We start from the raw sequence: 19062 nt of genomic DNA, 5'->3' as shown, positions 1-19062 counted from the left end.
TTGACTTTTGAGGACATACCATATTTAGCTTTCTTGGAAGAAAGAAGATTGATACCACTTTCATGAAAAATTAAGCTACAGACAGGAGCTTATCTTAGCTTAGCACCAAGACTGGAAGAAGGATAGCCTGGCTCTATCCAAAAATTCAAAACTTCTACCTGCCAACACCTCTTATACTCACTACATAACAAGGTGCTTGGTGAATTAATTTAAACTCTGAAGTGCCAAAACATCACATTGTGATTTTATGGGTAGTTACTTATCCAGGCTAGCTGTTTCCCTTTGGTCCCCATCATTATGCTAGGTTAAGCTAACACTCCTTGCTATAGCTTCATATTTACAGCATACAGACACAAGAAATACAAATTAAATTTCCCAAAATGTCTCTTCTAATACTTTTTCATGATGCTTGAGTAGCCTGCTACTAATATCTTAGGTGATATCTGCACTTTCTTAATGACTGATTGCATTTTCTTCACGATGATTGTAAGCACTTTGAATGATTGAATATTTTCACTGACACTAACATAATTCATTGAATAAAGTGTCCTTATCAAGCGGTCATGACAGCCCGCTAACCTCAAAGAAGAGAAAGAAGGCTGTCCCAGACAAACCAGCGATTATTTCTAGCTGCTTACTTTCTATTTTGGGACTGCTGCGCGGTGCCACTGGGGCACCCAGCTCTGCCTGATTCTGCAGCTTCTGCACAATCCTCCTCATGTATAATACATATGTCCTGAGGATAAAGCTCTTCATACTCGCAGACAAACACATGCAGCAGCGGGAGTGGAGAGAAAATAACACGGGCGCCTCCAAACTTTTACGACAGCTTGTTTGAAATTAATGAAATGAAGTGTGCTCTCTCTCTGCTATAACATGAGAGCTCCCTATGTCTAAATTTCTTTTTTTGAGGAAACAGTGGTATGATATCAGGGATGGTGTGAGATCACTGCTAATCCATGATGTCTCGCTGAGAAAACCACAGCCATCAAAGCCTTACCATGGTGAGGAAAATAATGAACATCTAGTACGTTCAAACAAAGTGAATCCATGGATGGACAGACTTCTTGCTACGTTTCCTCCGCCGGATCAGTGTTGTGAATTACAAGTGGTTACAATAATCTGATGGTCCAAAAGTTTAAAGAAACCACAAACGTAACTTAAATCCTCTCTATTATATGTTTTCTTAGTGCCCTCTTTTTATTCAACAGAAAGAAATAATCTGCTTCCAACCATTTTCTATATAATCCTTAAAACCTTTAAGGGTATTTGAATCACACAAAAACAAACACAAGACCTTTCATAGCTAAAAAGTTGTCATATAAATAAACCAAGTAAATTTAAAATGATTGCTGGCAGGCACACACGACTCAAATCCCTGCCCCTCTCTCACACACAGAACACTCACATCATAATCTGACTGCTCCAGAAAACAAGCCAGCGATGACTTTGTCCGAAAAACAAAAGTGTCTTGAACCCAGTGTGAACTTTGTCTTTTAATTAATTGGAAAATGAATGCCCTCTAGTCATTTATTTCCTCAAAAGAACTGATCCTTAACTTACCGTTTAAACACAACTGATCTCTTGGTTTACTACATGTAGTATTTTGTGTCAAAGTCAAAAGAAAGCTAGGAGTTGATAGCAGTAAATATGCATTCTGACCAAGCTGAGACAGCAGAGTCATTGTAAATTAAGTCAATGTGCATTGTTGGAAACATTCAAACAATTCCTGCAGAAATAAATAAATAAAATTTCCCGCAAACATGACCCTATGATACAATTCAGTGTGAAATTCAAGGAGGTCAACAACAGGTCTCTGGATACATTTGAAGGGTCGCAAGAAAAGGAAAGCAAAAATCTGAGCAACACAAAGTATATTTTACAGTCCTCCCTGTTGTTCCTTTAAATCTCTTTTATTTCTTTGAAATTATTTAGTCAAAGGAAAATTAGTTGTTGATTAAATATGTCTCAAATAGTGGACAACGCATGACGAGAGGAGGCAAGTATAGCTGAAATGATTCAATGATTAATTGATTAATCATTGAATCATTTAATATTATAATAACCATTATAATAACTAATGTAATTAGTTATTATAATGGCTTAATTCTTTGAACAAAATGTTCAAATGTGAAGATGCCATACAGTATGATAGTAAACTGAATCTTTAGATGCTGGACTATTATTCAGATAAACTACACACACATGGAGAATAATAATAATGTAAATTTTGCTCTGGCCTGTAAGTGTACAACAACTTATCAGTAATGTGTTAAAGATTGTTTGCTCTTGCTCTTGTCAGATAGCTGGCTGTCGAGAATCATCGGTATCCTTGAAATCTAAAAATGAAGAATCACAGCGGCTGTGGAGACAGTAAATAAATAAGGCTGCGGTCCAGTCAGTGCTCCAAATCATCTTCAAGAATTTCTGTGTGGCCAAAATGACCTGAAAATCTGATCACTGAACATTGCTTGTTTCACATCTAGTACCATCTAGTGTCTGAATCCAGACCGAGGCTCTAATGGTTGTGAGGACACCCACACTTTTGCAGCGCTTGTGTAACGTCAGCCTTGTGCAGCTCGTTTCTTCTTTACTAATGGAGTCAGAAGCATGTCATGCACTATTTATCCCTCAGCTACGCATTCAAACATTGCTTTAAATAGACTGCACCAGACACGTCTCAGATCTCACTGTCTTATATAACACAAAGCTGGTTCAGACATGATTCACCCATTGAAGACCCTGGCAAAGATTAGAGTGTTTTTGTCTTTGAGAAACGCTGTGAGACAGAAACATGTCTGAGGATTTGCATCTTTGTATGTAAGAATCTGATCTGCAGGATTTGGCCACCTCTTTACATATTGTATATCAGGTGTATCTATAAAAACAAATCTGGCGAGCAGTTATGACGTTATGTCTGTCCCTACCAAACTACCAGGTCGTTAACAGCTAGCTTGGCTTTGTCTGATGGTGAAAAATTCCACCAACTAGCGTCTTTAAAGCTTATTAAGTAACATTTTATCTCCACAAAAACAAATGGGTAAATATGACGAAGCACTGCTCCTGGACAAAGAATAGTCTCCTTGTGAAAACTCCACTTGCTTACTTTGGATTTTATATGAATAAACAATTGAGATAAAACTGTGTTAATTAGTGAACTTTAGAGGTACTAGTAGCTTGGTTTCAGTCAGGGCATGTGTTTATGCAAAGCTAAGATAACTGATAGCTGGAGCTCCTTTGTTTTTTTGTGTGTACATGTTGTGTAGGCAAAGGGCCTCTTGCCAAGTTTACATTTTCAGTCAGAGGATGAAAATACTTTTTTTAAAAACAGCATGAGAGTGAGTTATGGGAACAGAAATCAGCAAACTTCTCACTCAGTAAATAAAATGAAGTTGATGAGCTATGTGCAGAGTGTCTGTCTCTAGTCTGATTTGCTAACGTTATCTGAGCAGTGCATCTCTTTCTCTGTCTGTTCTGTGACTCTGTGTCTGATTCATTACATTTGATAAATGCAAAATGTGTTTATAAACTGCAGCTTGAAAAAAAGATAACCGCATCATACTTTTCAGCAGAAAGTATATGGATAGAGAAGGAATATATAGATATATATTTACATAATTTTAAATCAAGACGATGATTATCTCGCCTCCAAGTCAAGATTTAGAAATAACTCTGGAAGAATGCAAGAAGGAAAACAATGGACAATTTCAAATGTTAAATAATAGGGCATGCTGGGCAATATGGGTGCACATTTCTAAGTAAATAATAACCATCAAGTGTTTAACCAAGCTAGAGTAAAAACAGCATTTTATATTTAAATATGTATAATGTAAGGAAATCTGGGGGGGAGCCAATAAGTCAATATTTCTAGTGTTATCTATAATTTACAGGTGCTATGCTTCAGTTTGTCAGTAGGGGGGAAGTATAAGCACAGACTCAGTGGAGTTAATATTCACATATCTTATGAAATATAGAATATTGTGAGAGAACTGTTTTAGAGGGGGGAGGATTGTGTCAGGTGTGTCTGCGTGGCAATGGCAAATGGTTTACAAGGCTCAGGGGTCAGGTAGGAGGGCCGCTTAGCAGAACGTTGCATAGTGCTCCAGGGAGGTCAGGACCGCCTTTGTGCATACAGACATCAGAGTGATATTGATCGTCTTACTGTAACAAACTCTTGGCGAGAAAGTGAAGAATCGGATTTCCCCAAATGTTGACCTATTTACCTTCACAAAAAAAAAATACATTTATCTTCTCAACCTCTCATTCATTTCAGCACCTTCCCACCCTGAATACATCAATCCAGTACAACAAATAACTGCAGTATATCATATGATGTCAAATATGTTCCACACCCTAAATGACTGATTCGTGTTCAGGGTACAGATGAAGTGTGTATGATAACAGCACACACTTCTAATAGTGTGTGTCATGAAAGATGAATAACACACTGATTCAAATAGGTCAGTGCCGATGTTCTCCTGAGACTCGGTCTTGAAAAAAAGAAAAAAAAACCTTCCTGCCTTCCATGCACCACGTAAACGCCTTGTGATGGAGAGTCTGGCAGATGGGAAACAGAGATGCATCAAAAAAAAAAAAAGAAGTAAAAAAAAAAAGAGCCAAATTATGCAGACAGTTGACTGTTTCACAACCCTCCCACGGAGAGTGTGCTGAACGGGAGCTTCGCTTTGATCACCTCTCTGGATTAACTGACAGTGTGTGTCAGTGTGTGTGTGGTGTATTTGTGTTTGTTAGCTCGGAGGTGGAGAAGAGTCTGTGCATTTGACTCACTGAGCTCGCTGCAGTGATAAGAGGGATGTATCTGTATTAATCTATTAAACCAGTGCTGCATCTAATTGTACAGTTGAGGCATCTTTTGTGGATGCCCTTGAACAAATAAACAAAGAAATCAAACTGATTATGTATTACAATGACCTTAAAACGCAGTAAAACTGCTACACTGCACTGCACTGTACCTACCGTCGTCAGCCGAGGCTTCACTGCTGTAGCCGTCATAATCAGCAGTCAGAGGGCTGTACTTCTGTCGACTCTCCCAGCTGAAACCTCCAACGTGTTTGGTGTTAGAGGCTGCCTTAGCTCCTCCACGGAGGCCTTGAGAGCGGCTGACCGCTTCCTGATACTGACCCATCAGTTCATCCTCGCTGTCCGATGATGAACCCTGTAGGTCGGCGTCAGCGTAGGCCTTGTCTGTTTGGGGGTAAAGAAAGATGGCCTGGTTACTGTAGGATAGACTGAGACTGTAAAAAAAAAAAGGCCAGGCAGACTTGCAGCCTCTGCTGGCCCTGGTCCTGCATTACACAGGAAATCTGTTGAATCGCTATGAAAAAAGAAAATGGAAAAAATGATTTCAGATACAGCAGAGAGACAGAAATGTCTTTCACCAGACGTTGTCTATGAACGTGACACCAAAGCTAAAGTCGACACATGGCAAGTATTCTGAAGAGGTCAAAAAACAAAATGATAAAATCAGCTGCCTCCCATTATATTATGAATTAAGCATCTCGCTTTAATACTTATTAATTACACACATGATGTCAACAGTGTTATTAAAATGTAGTTACATTTGGTGCAAATGAGTGAAACAGATATCGATAGATCATTTACATGATTCATCACATCACCCTGTAGTTTAAACAGCGGGAATTTGAGAAAATAATCCATGTGCAATAATCATTTAGAGGCCCATTATCATTATTATGTTTGTTTATTGTGTACTCTTTTTCTATATAGCTATTTTTATTCTGTTTAATTACTGTTCCTTTGTTGTGTTGTGTTGATGGGCAGCACTGTCGCCACTCAGCAAGAAGGTTCCTGGTTCAAACCTCGACTGTGGCCTGTTCGCATGTTGTATGGGTTCTCTCCGGGTACTCCGGCCTCCTCCCACAGTCCAAAGACATGCACTTAATAGGTTAATTAGTAAGGAAGGTGTGCCAGTAGGTGTGAGTGTGAATGTGAACGGTTGTTTGTCTCTATGTGCCCTGTGATTAGCAGGCAGCTTGTCGAGAGTGTACCCCGCCTCTCGCCCAAAGTCAGCTGGGATAGGCTCCAGCTCCACTGCAGCTCCACTGTGTAAGCAGTTACAGAAAATAAATGGATAGATGGATGGATGTTGTATTTATAAATGTTCTGTATTCTGTATTGCTAGAAAGTGCTAGAAGGTTTGAACACTTATGGCATTATATCAACATAATCACAACTGAGGTAGTCATGGCATAACGTTGTTGAAGAAAAATGACATTTACTTATCATTTTGCTCTATAAATGTATGATACCGTTTTCTGTTTATTGCTCCATAGTGTTTAGTTGTGGCAGCTGTTGGTGATCGGATCATTGTGAGCAGAGAGCATAGATCATTCAGTCAAAGATTAAAAAAGATCTGCACACTCACCCTATGATTCACCCTTCTGTATTGTATTTGATTTCTTCTGCGTTGTCCACTTCCAGTGTTTTGTATGTGCAGAATTCACTGAGAAAATTACAGTCATGATTCATTTTGTTTTATGGTTCTGGGTGTCGTCACACACAATGTAATCTATTCTCAAGGGTGTCTCAAAGGTGTTTTGGTGTTTATTTGTCCTTGTCTAGTGATTCAGAGTTGCTTCATAAATATAGGCCCTGGAAACTTACAGGAAAAAAAACAGGTGATGGACAAAGAACATACTGACAAGATGTTTTGGCTGGAGACTGAATGTTGCTTTGGATGACTTTTAACAAGATTCTGTTCAGTTTTTGAGGCTATGTTTACTTAAAGTGGAGGCCTTCATTTGGACTGCTATTGAAAGGCCCAGTCACATGATACATGACAGGGAAATGGCATATCCTAACATATACATAAGGTGAAGTTGATCTCTATATTCTAATGTATGAACTGTTGTATTTGTATTTTAAAACCGACCAATCATTGGAACATCAGTTGTAGCTTCACATTTGTTCCAGCAAGTGGCAGCAGAGCTTTAAGATGACTCCAGCCAGCGCAGCAGCGCTGTAACATTTCCCATGTAGTCTAAAAAAAATCTCTAAATTGTATTTGCAAAGTTTTATTTTAGATCAAAAAACATAAAGAGTAAAATTTTTTTCATCTATCAGAACAATGTCATTGTAAAAATAGTAGTTTTGGCATACTGAATACAGAAGCATAATCTCACTAGATTGCATTATAACTCAACACAATCTATGAAAAATAAGGATAACTGTCCCATATTATTGCAAAAAAAAAAATACATATATATACTGATGTTGCAAAGATCACCTCACTACTTAGAACTGCCTCCCTTTGTTTTTAACTGACTGTTTACCAGGTGGCTTCTCAGGGTAGAGACAACTCCCTGTGCAGACTCCCTGGGGCCTCCAACCTTTTAAACTTGAGGCCCTGCGGACGATGACAAGTAAACATGCCTACATCTGTCAGCAACAGTAATCCCCTCACGGGTTGAGAAAGGCCAGTGCCAGTGGAAAATGTCCCCATGCAGAGGTCAGGCCTCATGCTGCAGTCGGTGGCATGGGTCCATAATTTTACAGACGGGTGGACGACACAGGTGGTTTGGATAGAGACGGGGTGGAGCCCAGAGTTTAATATTGGAACAATGAGAATGAGAGTCATGTGGAAACTTTTAAGAAGGGTTGTGGTTTAGTTCCTGATCCGTCTCCAACAATGGAAGTGTAAAATGTCTTTTAATTAAGGATTGTATTTGTATGACACAAAAAAAATGTTTCATGTTGAATTTAAGTCCATCAAATTTTGGTTAATTGTGATGTCAGTGTTGTTCTTAGTAGTCAGATGAACGAGGAACAGAGCTGTCAAAAAGATGAGCATCGTTTTTTAGTTCACAATTGGATTGTCAGCATTGGATGAAACTGGTCCGACCAATAACCCATGATTGCAAAAGCAATTGATAGGATTCATCAGATGTACTATTAAAAACATCCAAGATTTGAAGACATAAGTACAGTGAAATGTGCCTTGAAACCTTGAGCACAAAAGCCCAAATACGTAAACACAACCTCACCTTGCAGATCTGTTTTTTTCCTGAAGTCATCAAGGCACTGAAGGTTCCCTGGGTTCTCTAGTGCCAGCTTGTTGTTGAGGTACCAGAACAGGAGGGTCATGAGAATGATGAAGAGTCCGATGGCTGTCAGAAACCCCAGCACCTCTGGAGAGACTGAGACACAGAAACCCAACTCAGAATTAAAAAAACACAAGTTGGAAAACAAATGAGGCCAAGGTGAGTATACAGGAGAAAGGTTAGCAAAGTAAGCATGGCAGCAGTAAACAACTTTTTATTCACGAACCATAATAGAATGTCAGTCTTCTTAGCAATGGTTTGTTGTTTAATGTGAATTAGTGTTAAATTCTCAGACTCTCTGAGAGTAGTCGAAGTGCAATGGTTTGATTTTCACATAAATAAAAATCTATATCACCCGCTACAATCATCACCTTAAGACAGGTGAGAGAGACGGAGGCAGCTCGGTTGAAGAGGGCTGAAAGACAGGACCGAAAAACAAGCGGCGCCAGCGACACAGCCAGGATGGTTGCTATAGCAACAGGTTCAGGTGCACGTCTGAACACGAGATCAGACTCCAGACACAGGGAAGTCAAACTCTGAGTGCCACACATCAATAAAAAAAAACAAATCACTGTTTTTCAGCCGTATGACCTTCCAACGCCTTCATGGAGGTGCTCTGTCATCATCAGGTGAGGCCACTGGAGAGACCTCTTGTCTAAGCTATCAGGACATAATGTTGCTGGTAGTAGCTCAACCGTGTGACATCAAATAAACTTAACATCTCTGTCCTCAACCACTCCTAATCAAACCTATTCAAGCGGCGATAATTTAGTAGAATATTTTCACTTCATAGATGTCTACAGAAATTCAGGAGCTGGACTGTCAGCTCTTGCACGGAGTTTCATGAAATCTATTCGACACTTTACGCTGCCAAAAAAATTTGTTGCAATCAGGCACACACAGAGGATGAGTGGGTCACTGACTGTTCACAAGCTGTTAGACAAGCTCCGTGATATAAAAAATGTCACTCTGAGGGAAATTTCTTACTGGTTTTCCAGAGCATAATGAAAATAATGTTGAGCTGAAACACTGAGAACAACATGGTAGAGAGAGGCCTCGTGTGTGTATGTTTGTGTGTGTAGCATCAGTACAAACGGCTGTCATGTTAGAGCTGCTGGATCTTGTCTTCTGCTGTCAGTAGAATTCATTGTTCGACAAGTGCGCACGGATGCGTTTGACAAACACAGTTTAATGGATTAATGTTAATTGAGGATGCATCCTCAATAATTAGGAAGAGGGGGTGGGGGGAGGGGCCCATAATCATTCTGTGCAGTAAAAGGTGTTCGTTAAAACCGTTCTTAAAGCTATTGTTGTTGAGTGTAACTCAATGCAAATACTTATTCAGGTTGATCTTTGTAAATGACAATAAGATTCACACGAGGCATAAAGGGATGAAATGGGGAACACAGTTTCCTTTTTCTCAGTGTTGCAGAGGACATTTGTATTCACAGTGTAACATGCAGGCTGCGCCAAAGACTTTATGTATGTAACGCCGCACACTGTAAAACATTCAAATCTTTCCACATCAAGTTTGTGATAGAAAAAGCAAACTTAGCCACCCCTCTGTATTCTCTCCAACATCCATGGGATGGTGTTGGAGAAAGATTGGGATTGTGGGATGCAGTGGAGAGGAAAAAACAATGTACATGTATGTGCTGCTGACTCCACTACAGGCCCACTTGAAAAAAAGTCTTTTGAAATACTGCCTCTTACATTAATATTGCACTTCCATTAAGACGGGAGAGATATATTGATTTTTTTTTTTAAGTCACCAGTATGGACCAAGCTCCAAAAACAATTTATCCTACAACTCCCATAATGCAATTAATGGCATTGTTTAATTCAGAACCACAAAAAATATTATACAAAGGATAAAAAGAAAACTCAACTGTGTAGTAATCCTCATAAGCCTCTAACTGTAAATGAATAATTTATAGAAATCAGGTGTTAAAAAAGATATTTCTATGGTGATGGCTTCTGAGTTTTTTAAGCAACCATGTAACACTATGTACAGAAATAGATCTACATTAGATGAGCAACAATCAATAGTAAAGAGAGCAAATGTCTGAGGCGTTCACTGAAGGGTTTGACTGACGTATCAGTACTAACAAATCAGTAAGAAGAAGTGATAAATGACATCATATAAGAGGAGAAAGGTGCAACAGATCTTTGTTCACAACATTTTCCACTCCTCAAATTACTGCTGAACTCATTTACAATGACGAATTCAGCTTTCAACATGGAAATCACCAGTACATGTGAGGTCCATTTTGTTCAATTAGACCAAATGACTGCCTTCATGCTGATGGGAGATAATGAGCTCATTTGGCGAGAAAGTGCACTCGGTTGACATCTTATATTCCAATCAATGATGGCGATGATTATGCCTTGTGTTATTTATGATGACAATATAATTGCTCCAACAATTAACTGGACTCGGCCACACAGTCTGTTACTTTGTAGTGTAGTGAACTCTGGTTAGTTTTTACATATGCTAAATTAGATTAAACTAACTTCTGTGTTCACTTTTTGTGAAAAGAAGTGCCAGAGAGCTTTTTTAAAATCTTTTTTGTGTAAATGTTGGTCCTCTCTGTTAGATGTGCCTGGGCTTTAATGAGCCTGTTGGTAGCTCACAGTGTTTGGTCACATGGTGATGTGGGAGCAGCAGGAGGCGTTCTCCCATGGGAATGCCTGTCTGCTCACACTGTACCAGCTTCTCTCTGTTGACTGAATTATTCACAGCACAGATGGAGCGGGATCCTGCTCTGTATAATTCCCCCAACTGGCTCAAACAAGGGAAGAGAAGATTCAATCACAGAAATCTACAGACAGTTTCTCTCTTTACTTTTGGCCTCCTGACATCAGACTACAATATATATTTTTACTCTGTGTTTTACACTATAAACAAACTCTGTCTTCGGGCATCCTCGCTTTTTTTACTCCTCAACATTGGACATGTTGCCAGCGCTGTAATAAAAGTGCTGTAACACAGTGTAGGCGATGCGTGGTGGAGGATGTCTGACATTATTTCTCATATTCCTGTTTAATTTTTATGAAACAGAAGCTGACTGCTTCTTTATTCAAATGCAAAAATAAGTGTGTAGCATTTAAATTCTCAAATCACATACTTTAGTTATTACTTAGTACTTATTTACTATTCATAACTGTAAGCGTCCTGTTAATAAGTAAAAATGCATTAAAAAGATGGACTTATTATACATAATGATTAAATAAATCAGTAAAGCAAGATGTTTTGACTCTAAATGAAAAAGACAAATAAGAATAATTAAAAGTATATCTGTGAGGAACGACTGACAACAGAGAATAGCCCTTAGATAATGTGTGGGGGGCTGAACAATGACTCACAGGAAGATTAAGCAAAAACAGACTTTGTTATACAAGAAGCTTGTAAGATTTAGTTTGTGCTTGGAGTGGATTTGGAGAGCGAAGCTTGAGAAAATAATGTTTCAAACTCGATTTCCAAGAGAGATATTTGGAATTCAATGCAGCATAACAACTTCTTGAGTCTTAATTATACGTTTAATCATTTTAGATGTATGTAAAATATGATAGTGTTATTTCTAAATGTTGCTTGATGTTAATCTGAAAGGGTTGATGATGCAAGTAAGAACATTAAATCAACAGATGTCCTTGTTGTTAACAGGAAACCATCTGATGCCGAGTAACACAGACTGTATTCAGATGGCAGTCGGTTGCAGTGCCAGCGCAACAGCTGATTTCCATAAGAGGTAGGTAGAGCCTAGATATGAGTGATTAATTGGTTGATAAAGTGTATGAGACAGACAAAGGTTACTTAACACTGTCTCACTCAGTTGACGTGAAATATTAAAAAATCAAGAATAGCTTTTATCACTGTGTTAAACAAATTGAAGGTACGCAGTCATAAAAAATGACAGAGGGAACAGGTGGTGCTTTTTATTTGAAGCATTAATTCCTCACCTCCAGCTTGAACTGGGTGACCTTGACTGGATCTGCCAGTCGTCATGTCGGTCTGAAGCGACACTGCAGGGGGCTACAAATGCTGCACATCTTTAGTTAGAACCAATGAAGACCATATTTATAATGATACCATCATAATGACAGACACACCTACGCTTGTTACTCAAACAAAACAAAATAAAAGCTGTCGGACAGCTCGATTGATGACTGTCCAAAAGACGATCTCTTTCAACAATGACAGTGAGAGCCAGTGTAATAGAACTACATCTCCCACAATGCCTGAGACGCATTTAGAGATCCCCCTAGAACGAACAAGAGGACGTTGCTGGGGAAAAGGACATCTGGGCTGCACAGGTGACCCTGTTGCTATGGTGATGTGGCAAAAAAAATAGATTGTTGGATGGTTGCTGCTTGGTACCTAAAGATGTAGGTTTAGGTGTTGGAGTAGAGTGGAAGAAGGTATTTGAGTATTTGCATTTACATAATGAGTAAAAGCTACTGCGTATACGTGGACTGTCACTGCTGACAAACAGTTTATTTTTGCGTGTTCATTGTTGCACGTCTCTGTTGTCTTTATTAAGTTCTGTCTGCATGGAAACAGTTGCCACGTTAAAATGTCAAAAAGCACAAAATCAACTCAAAACCACAAAGACACCCACACACTCCACAGGCAGCCCATAAGCACTCTTAGCAGCTCTCCCATACACACTCCCACACATGTTCAACGCTCCGAAGCACAGCACCTACTGTGTAGCCACGAGGCTGTCCACACACATACACACACACAAACAGACACACACACACACACACACACACACACACACACACACACACACACACTGCTGTAATCAGTCGTTAACAATCACAAAGAACAAATAGGTTAACCCAAATTATGAAACATGCACACCCTTACACAACCAGTCCATTCAGCCGGCTCCCACAGCGTGATAAGCACCCTCTGAATCTATTTGTGCATGTTTTTTTTTTTGGTTTAAAACAGAATCATCTCCATCCAGAATATGAACATGTTGGTGGCAAAAGAGGCACAGAGTACACCGAGTAGATGCAACATGATTATTTAAACCAGCCTGATTTGTTAAGTTATCACATAACTTTACCGTTACAGCACCATCGTGACCTTCGATACTACACGACACGAAGAAGAGCATGTATTTATATGTAAATGTAAAACTTTAACTTTAACAATAAACTTTACTCCTATATCGAAAGTGCTTTATTTAGGTTGTCTTCACCTAAATCAATTTATATAAATTCACAAAAATGGTAACAATTCAGATTAGAGGTAAACAGGAAAAATGGGTAAAAGTGCCAGTATGCCAATATTGTAATAAAATTAGGGTATTAAAAAATTCATATTACAATAAAATGACTCTGGATTGTGGCATTGTAAAATGTTTTTCTGCACCGTACTTATTATTATTTATAGGGTATATATATATTATATATATATTATATATATAATATATATATATATATATTTTATTTATTTATTTATTCATTATTTTTTATTTATTATTTTTTTACCTGGGGACCAAAACGTCAAGCTTTTGTAGAGGTTGTAGCTTTAAAGTTGTTATCAAATACTTACAGCATGTATGTTTTTAAAATTATGATCCCAGCCTTACTACCATATCATCATATCATACTACCGAATCTTTATACTACCTGACACATTATTATTATCATCATCATTATTATTATTATTATTATTACTGTTGTAGTGTGTGTGCATAACAAAATCAATATTTTATGTGAAAGCTGATCATAAAGTTTTGTTTTTTTTTGGGATGTTTTCTTTTCATGCCTGTTCCATTGTTAAAAGATATAAAGCCCAAACCTGCTGTTTCCCTGTCTGTACCATAACATCAGTCAAGAAGTACCAGGTAATTAAAAAAAACAAAAAAAACTTACTTTACATTACTGATGTCTATGTCTATGTCCTTCCTTAACACTAATTTGTTACCCCCATTCCGTGTACCTTCAAGGAGATATGGAGTATTTCACTGGTACCCCATATGGAGAAAATATTACATTAGCCAGCTGTAAGCATTACCACAACATTACACATGGTTATTGTAATAATTCACACAAGGGGTCGACTGATTATTCAGAGCTGATAGGAAGTTTTACAAACTATCGTATCAGAGTTTGACTCCAATGGTGGCCAGTGGCTGCACAGCCTCCACCAGTACATCAACATTATGCATGGAGGCTCCACATTCATCATGGTGATGTCATTATGTCATACATTTAAATTAAAAAGATTTAACCTTAACTTTAGCATCCCAACTGCAACTACTGACTTTGAAGGAAAATAACATTCTAAAAAATGTAATTGCTCATCTAGATTTTTTATGGTTTATTCAATGTTCAGTGATCCAGATTTATTTAATAGACTATTTATTACTTTGATATTAGGTGTGGATCAACAGTTATCCAATGTCTAATATAAATACATAATTAAATGATTGATCATTTCCAATAGTGTCTCTGAATATCGGCTGATATATTGGCTCTATATCAACTTTTTCATACCAAAAAAGTGACATTCAAAGACAGCGAAATATCCCTATTCTCTGACAAATGAGTAAATAAACTAACAAATATGTGCATAAGGAATAAAGTAATCTTTCATGTCTTAAAGTTTCTTTACACTTGTTTTTATACTCAAATTTAGGTCAATTACTCATTTTAAGTTGACGGTTAACAATGAGCACATACAACAAAACAACCACAGGCCAACAACAGTGAACACAGCACACAGAAGAACAAGGACGAGTGTTAAACAGTGATAATGAGGAAGGTGGAGTAGGCAATGAGGGGTCAAAGGTCAACCTCCCAGAGCTCTGATCTGCCCTACCTTTTCTGACGCAGATCAGCTCATGTACTCCACAGTTACGCTCGCCACCTGGAAAGACAATGCAGTTTCAATGAGACGCACCATGATGGAGGGAACGAGAGACAAAACAAACATCATGGAAACACATTTAAATATGTCGGAACATTTAGACAAAGGAAAAGGATGAGAACGACACATGATGTAAGACACTGACAGACACTGGGTGATGTGTGTGTGGTCGGTGCACGAGCTCTGGTTTCACATAGATCCTGTAATGAGCAGCTCCTATTCAGAGGCGATGTGTTTATGTAGAGTGGATTTTAACTAGACCACACCTAACAGTTTTAACAATAATAATTACCTGTCCTGGGTACATACATTACCTCCTTTCGTCCTTCATCTCAGTTCTTTCATCTCTTCAGCTCTTTAATTAACTTTATTTATACGGCACTTTCTAGCCACTATAGTTCCACCTCTTGGGAAATAGATACACTTTCTCGTTGAGAGTTACTGCTGGATGCTAACCTCATCCTGGCCATTCTAGACAATGTTTGGGACACCACCAGAAGCACCATGGTGCCTTTCAGAAGCGGCTGTTCTATTTTTGATGGATGCCATGACGAACTATATCAGACACACAAACGGCATAGAGAATCCGGTCAATTTAAAAAAAAATAAAACACCCTGTGGACACTTTTAATCTTAAAACAGGGAAACTATTTAACTATGTTGTGCACTTACTCTTGGTAGAAGCACATAAACCATGGGGAAATTACCAAATCTGAGCAAGTTAACAAAGTCTGGTGGGCAAAACTCTCCTGTCGGGCTATGAATGTGGAGAAGGGAACAAAACATTTGCGTGTGGTGGGGTCCAGGCGTCAGATGAGAAAAGCAATACCATTCTCATTTCTATCCGTTAAATACAAAGCTTCAACGAGCAGCTGGTTAGCTTGGCTTAGCTCAGCATAGACGGGAATTTCAGCACCTCTTTTACTTCACCACTTTTGCATGAGTCTTAAATTTTAACAAATAAATTGAACAGTTATTGCTTGCTGCTCTGCTTCCACACTTTGTGCTAAGCTAAGCTTACCATCTCCTGGTTTTAGCTTTTTATTGGACAGACATCATATGACAGTGGTATCAATCTTCACTCAGACTCTGCAAGAAAGCAAATAAGCCTATTTCTCAAAATGTTATTTTTTCTCATGCCCAACCAATAAGACGTGCCGCTCCACAAAGGGTCCTCAATCTTTATTCTATCCTTCCATCCATACATAACAAAACATAAAATTGAGTTTGAAAAAGAGTATATAGCATTTTTTGTTTCATCTTTGACAACAACAAAACACTGAAAGACTTCTTGTTTATTAGACTGTAGTCTATCATTTGTTTTGCGTAGATGACCCCGGTGAACCAGAGCTTTTATTAAATGTTGTTTGTCATTCTACAGCATCTCTGACATTTAGAAAACCTGCACCGTGATAAAGTCTTGTGTCTTTGATCGTGCATCTTCGTGCCACTGTTTGTTGTTTGCTTATCGCCATCAGTAGAGATAAAGGCCTAAGGTATTTTACAACATCCTCTCATGCCTCCTGGCTTGATGGTGAAACTGTTTGAGATGGGAACGAGTGTGAGCTGACTCCACAACACATTGTTCTAAGCTCAGTGATCCATAACTATGAGCAAATTCTGGATGCAGAGGGTGTCTTCTAATCTTAGCACAAATCTTGGCAGCATCCGTGCATGCTATCTACACTACATCTACGCTATCAGCTGCATGTGATGACTACATTAAAAAAACACACACACACACACAAGACTGGACTGATGACTGAATTTTGGAGTACTTCCAAAGTGGATCTATTAACAGAACTGAACAGCCCAATTACTGAATTAACTCAAGGAAAACATTGTATTTGAACCTTTGTTTTGGGATGGGATGTGTAAACCAATTAACAGAAATTTAAGGATAACCCCACTGCTGTCTCATCTAAAGGGAATTTAAAAGACTTTAGTTGTGTTTATTGTGAAAGTCCATTTACTGTCAATAAACTGTTATTCTATTTTCTGGCCATAGCTCATTGTCATTTCTTAAATACAAAGTTTGGACTACAGGTCTTTTCCCATACTGAACACTCACTGACTGTGTCATTCAACATAGATAGGCACCATGTGTCATCTTACTGGTAAAACACTAGTCTCTCCAGCTGTTATTTGATCTTTAACACTTGTACCTGTTTGTAACTGTTACATATTAAGTTTTTTGGTCATAAAGGACAAATTAAAAATATGACCTGACGATGGCACAAGATGAAAAGTTATTACAGGTATTAAAGTTCAATGCATTCAATTCATACAGCATCAAAGTTTTACGACAATCTATCCAAAAGTTGTTGAAACATGTCACACAAAACCACAAATGTCAACATTGGGGTTGCACTAGAGAAAAAGTAAACACAGAAGTCTGTATGATTCATCCTCTGGGGATCATCAATGTCTGTATAAAACTTCAGAGCATTAATAAACAGACTTATACTGCTTGGCTGCTACGCAAGGTGCCAACTGCTAATCACTTCAGAAGCAAATCACAATCACACGGCGATGGCACAGCTTTCAGGAGCATTTTGGGGTTCAGTATCTTGGCCAAGAACACTTTGACATGCAGACTGGAGGAGCCGGGGATCGGACCACAGATCTTCTGATTGGTGGACGACCCACTATACAACCCACTGCCCAATCAATATTAATATCAGTATAGAGATATTCAAGTCTGGACCCGAGTGGTGTACCTGTTGCTACACAGTTTTTGGCAATTTTACTGTGTATCAATAATCGAAAATTTTTGCTGTTCATGTAGAATTTAAGAATCCATTTTTCCAGAATCGATAAAAGAGTTTTATTTCAGGGCCTGGCATCAAGAACGATGTCTGGTGGTGGTTTCTTTTTCCTGTGTCATGCTGAATTCTTGTCATTGTGCACTGTGTCAGCTCAGTGGTTGGACCCAATGGGTGGCAGCTGCAGGGGTGTGAGTGTCCATCAGAGCATCATGAGGTAGATATCCAGATGTTATTATTCAAACAGAGGACCTCTACGAAAAGCTTGCTGCGGTGTTCTTTACCAGACAGGCTTCCAGACGTGACTATAATTCAGTACTATTACTCACTCTTGTGAAAGCCTCACAGTCTCTGAGCTCTGCGACCGCCTCTGGGATCTGCCTACAGGTTGAGGTCTCAAATAGCTCTGGCTGCCATCAGCTGTGACACTTGCAACATTAGTACAGCTCTGATACAAAAAGCTGAAAGCACTGACACTAATGGTGTCACAATGTGTCATAGTGATAGGTGACCTTTGCCTCATGTCATTTTTCATACCAAGCCAACAACCGAACTACATAATGACATATCTATAAATGAATCTGTCATGTAGGGCTTGAAGAAATGTATCTTTCTTCTATAGAGTCAATCTATTTCTGTCTTATCTGGTCAAACTTTTATCAGACAGAAAAACCTTTAATCCAATTGGCAGCAGAGCACCCAAAATTCACTAAAGGAAACACACATTTGTGTGTATTGTAAGTACAAAACTAAAACATTATTGGTATTATGTAAATACATTAACCATAACCCACCCTAATGAGAATTAATATACTGTATAAACTAATATACTTGTTGATTTTGTAAACCTAGATCAATTCCCTTCTCGGAATATAGTTAAAATTTGAAGCAACATTTCATATAAATTTGTATTTTTGCAATTTAGCGCCCCCCCCCCCAGGTTGCAATAGCACTGTTGTAAATATGGACAGCTGTACATGCGCATTTGTTATGATTATATTATTTCAAAAACAAGCAAGCTGACAACTTTTCTAACGCAGCCAAAGTTAGCAAGCAAGTGCAACAACACAGGACAGAGCAGCTCAGCTTATTTCATGAAGCTCTCGCCAACAACTATAAGTCAGTCCTATATTTATTCTTGTCCAGCAAGGTCCAAAGGTCTTGTCCTTCCTAATGGTCCAAAACACCTGTAGTATAAATACTAACACCCCTGGTACTCTGAGCTCACGGTCCAGACAGCCTGACTAACAAACTGAGCTAACATTAGCTAACTACAGCTATGATTTGAAGCGGTTTACTTTACTGCCCATCGGGAAACTCTGAATCA

General features: G+C 38.6%; 1 protein-coding gene across 3 annotated transcripts in view; it reads right to left on the bottom strand.

The window, feature by feature from the left end:
• syt14a (synaptotagmin XIVa) overlaps window positions 1-19062 on the bottom strand; it is a 43217-nt gene that overhangs the window by 14136 nt on the left and 10019 nt on the right. For all 3 annotated transcript variants that reach the window (XM_027275287.1, XM_027275288.1, XM_027275289.1), the window contains exons 2-4: window positions 14923-14970; window positions 8025-8177; window positions 4978-5205 (exon numbers count right to left, since the gene is read on the bottom strand). In XM_027275287.1, coding sequence (XP_027131088.1) covers window positions 4978-5205; window positions 8025-8177; window positions 14923-14970 — 429 coding nt within the window. The remainder of the gene's footprint in view (window positions 1-4977; window positions 5206-8024; window positions 8178-14922; window positions 14971-19062) is intronic.

This window comes from Larimichthys crocea, chromosome XXIV (genome assembly GCF_000972845.2).
Source record: "Larimichthys crocea isolate SSNF chromosome XXIV, L_crocea_2.0, whole genome shotgun sequence".
Classification (NCBI taxonomy): domain Eukaryota; kingdom Metazoa; phylum Chordata; class Actinopteri; family Sciaenidae; genus Larimichthys; species Larimichthys crocea.
This window is presented reverse-complemented; position numbering and strand designations above follow the sequence as displayed.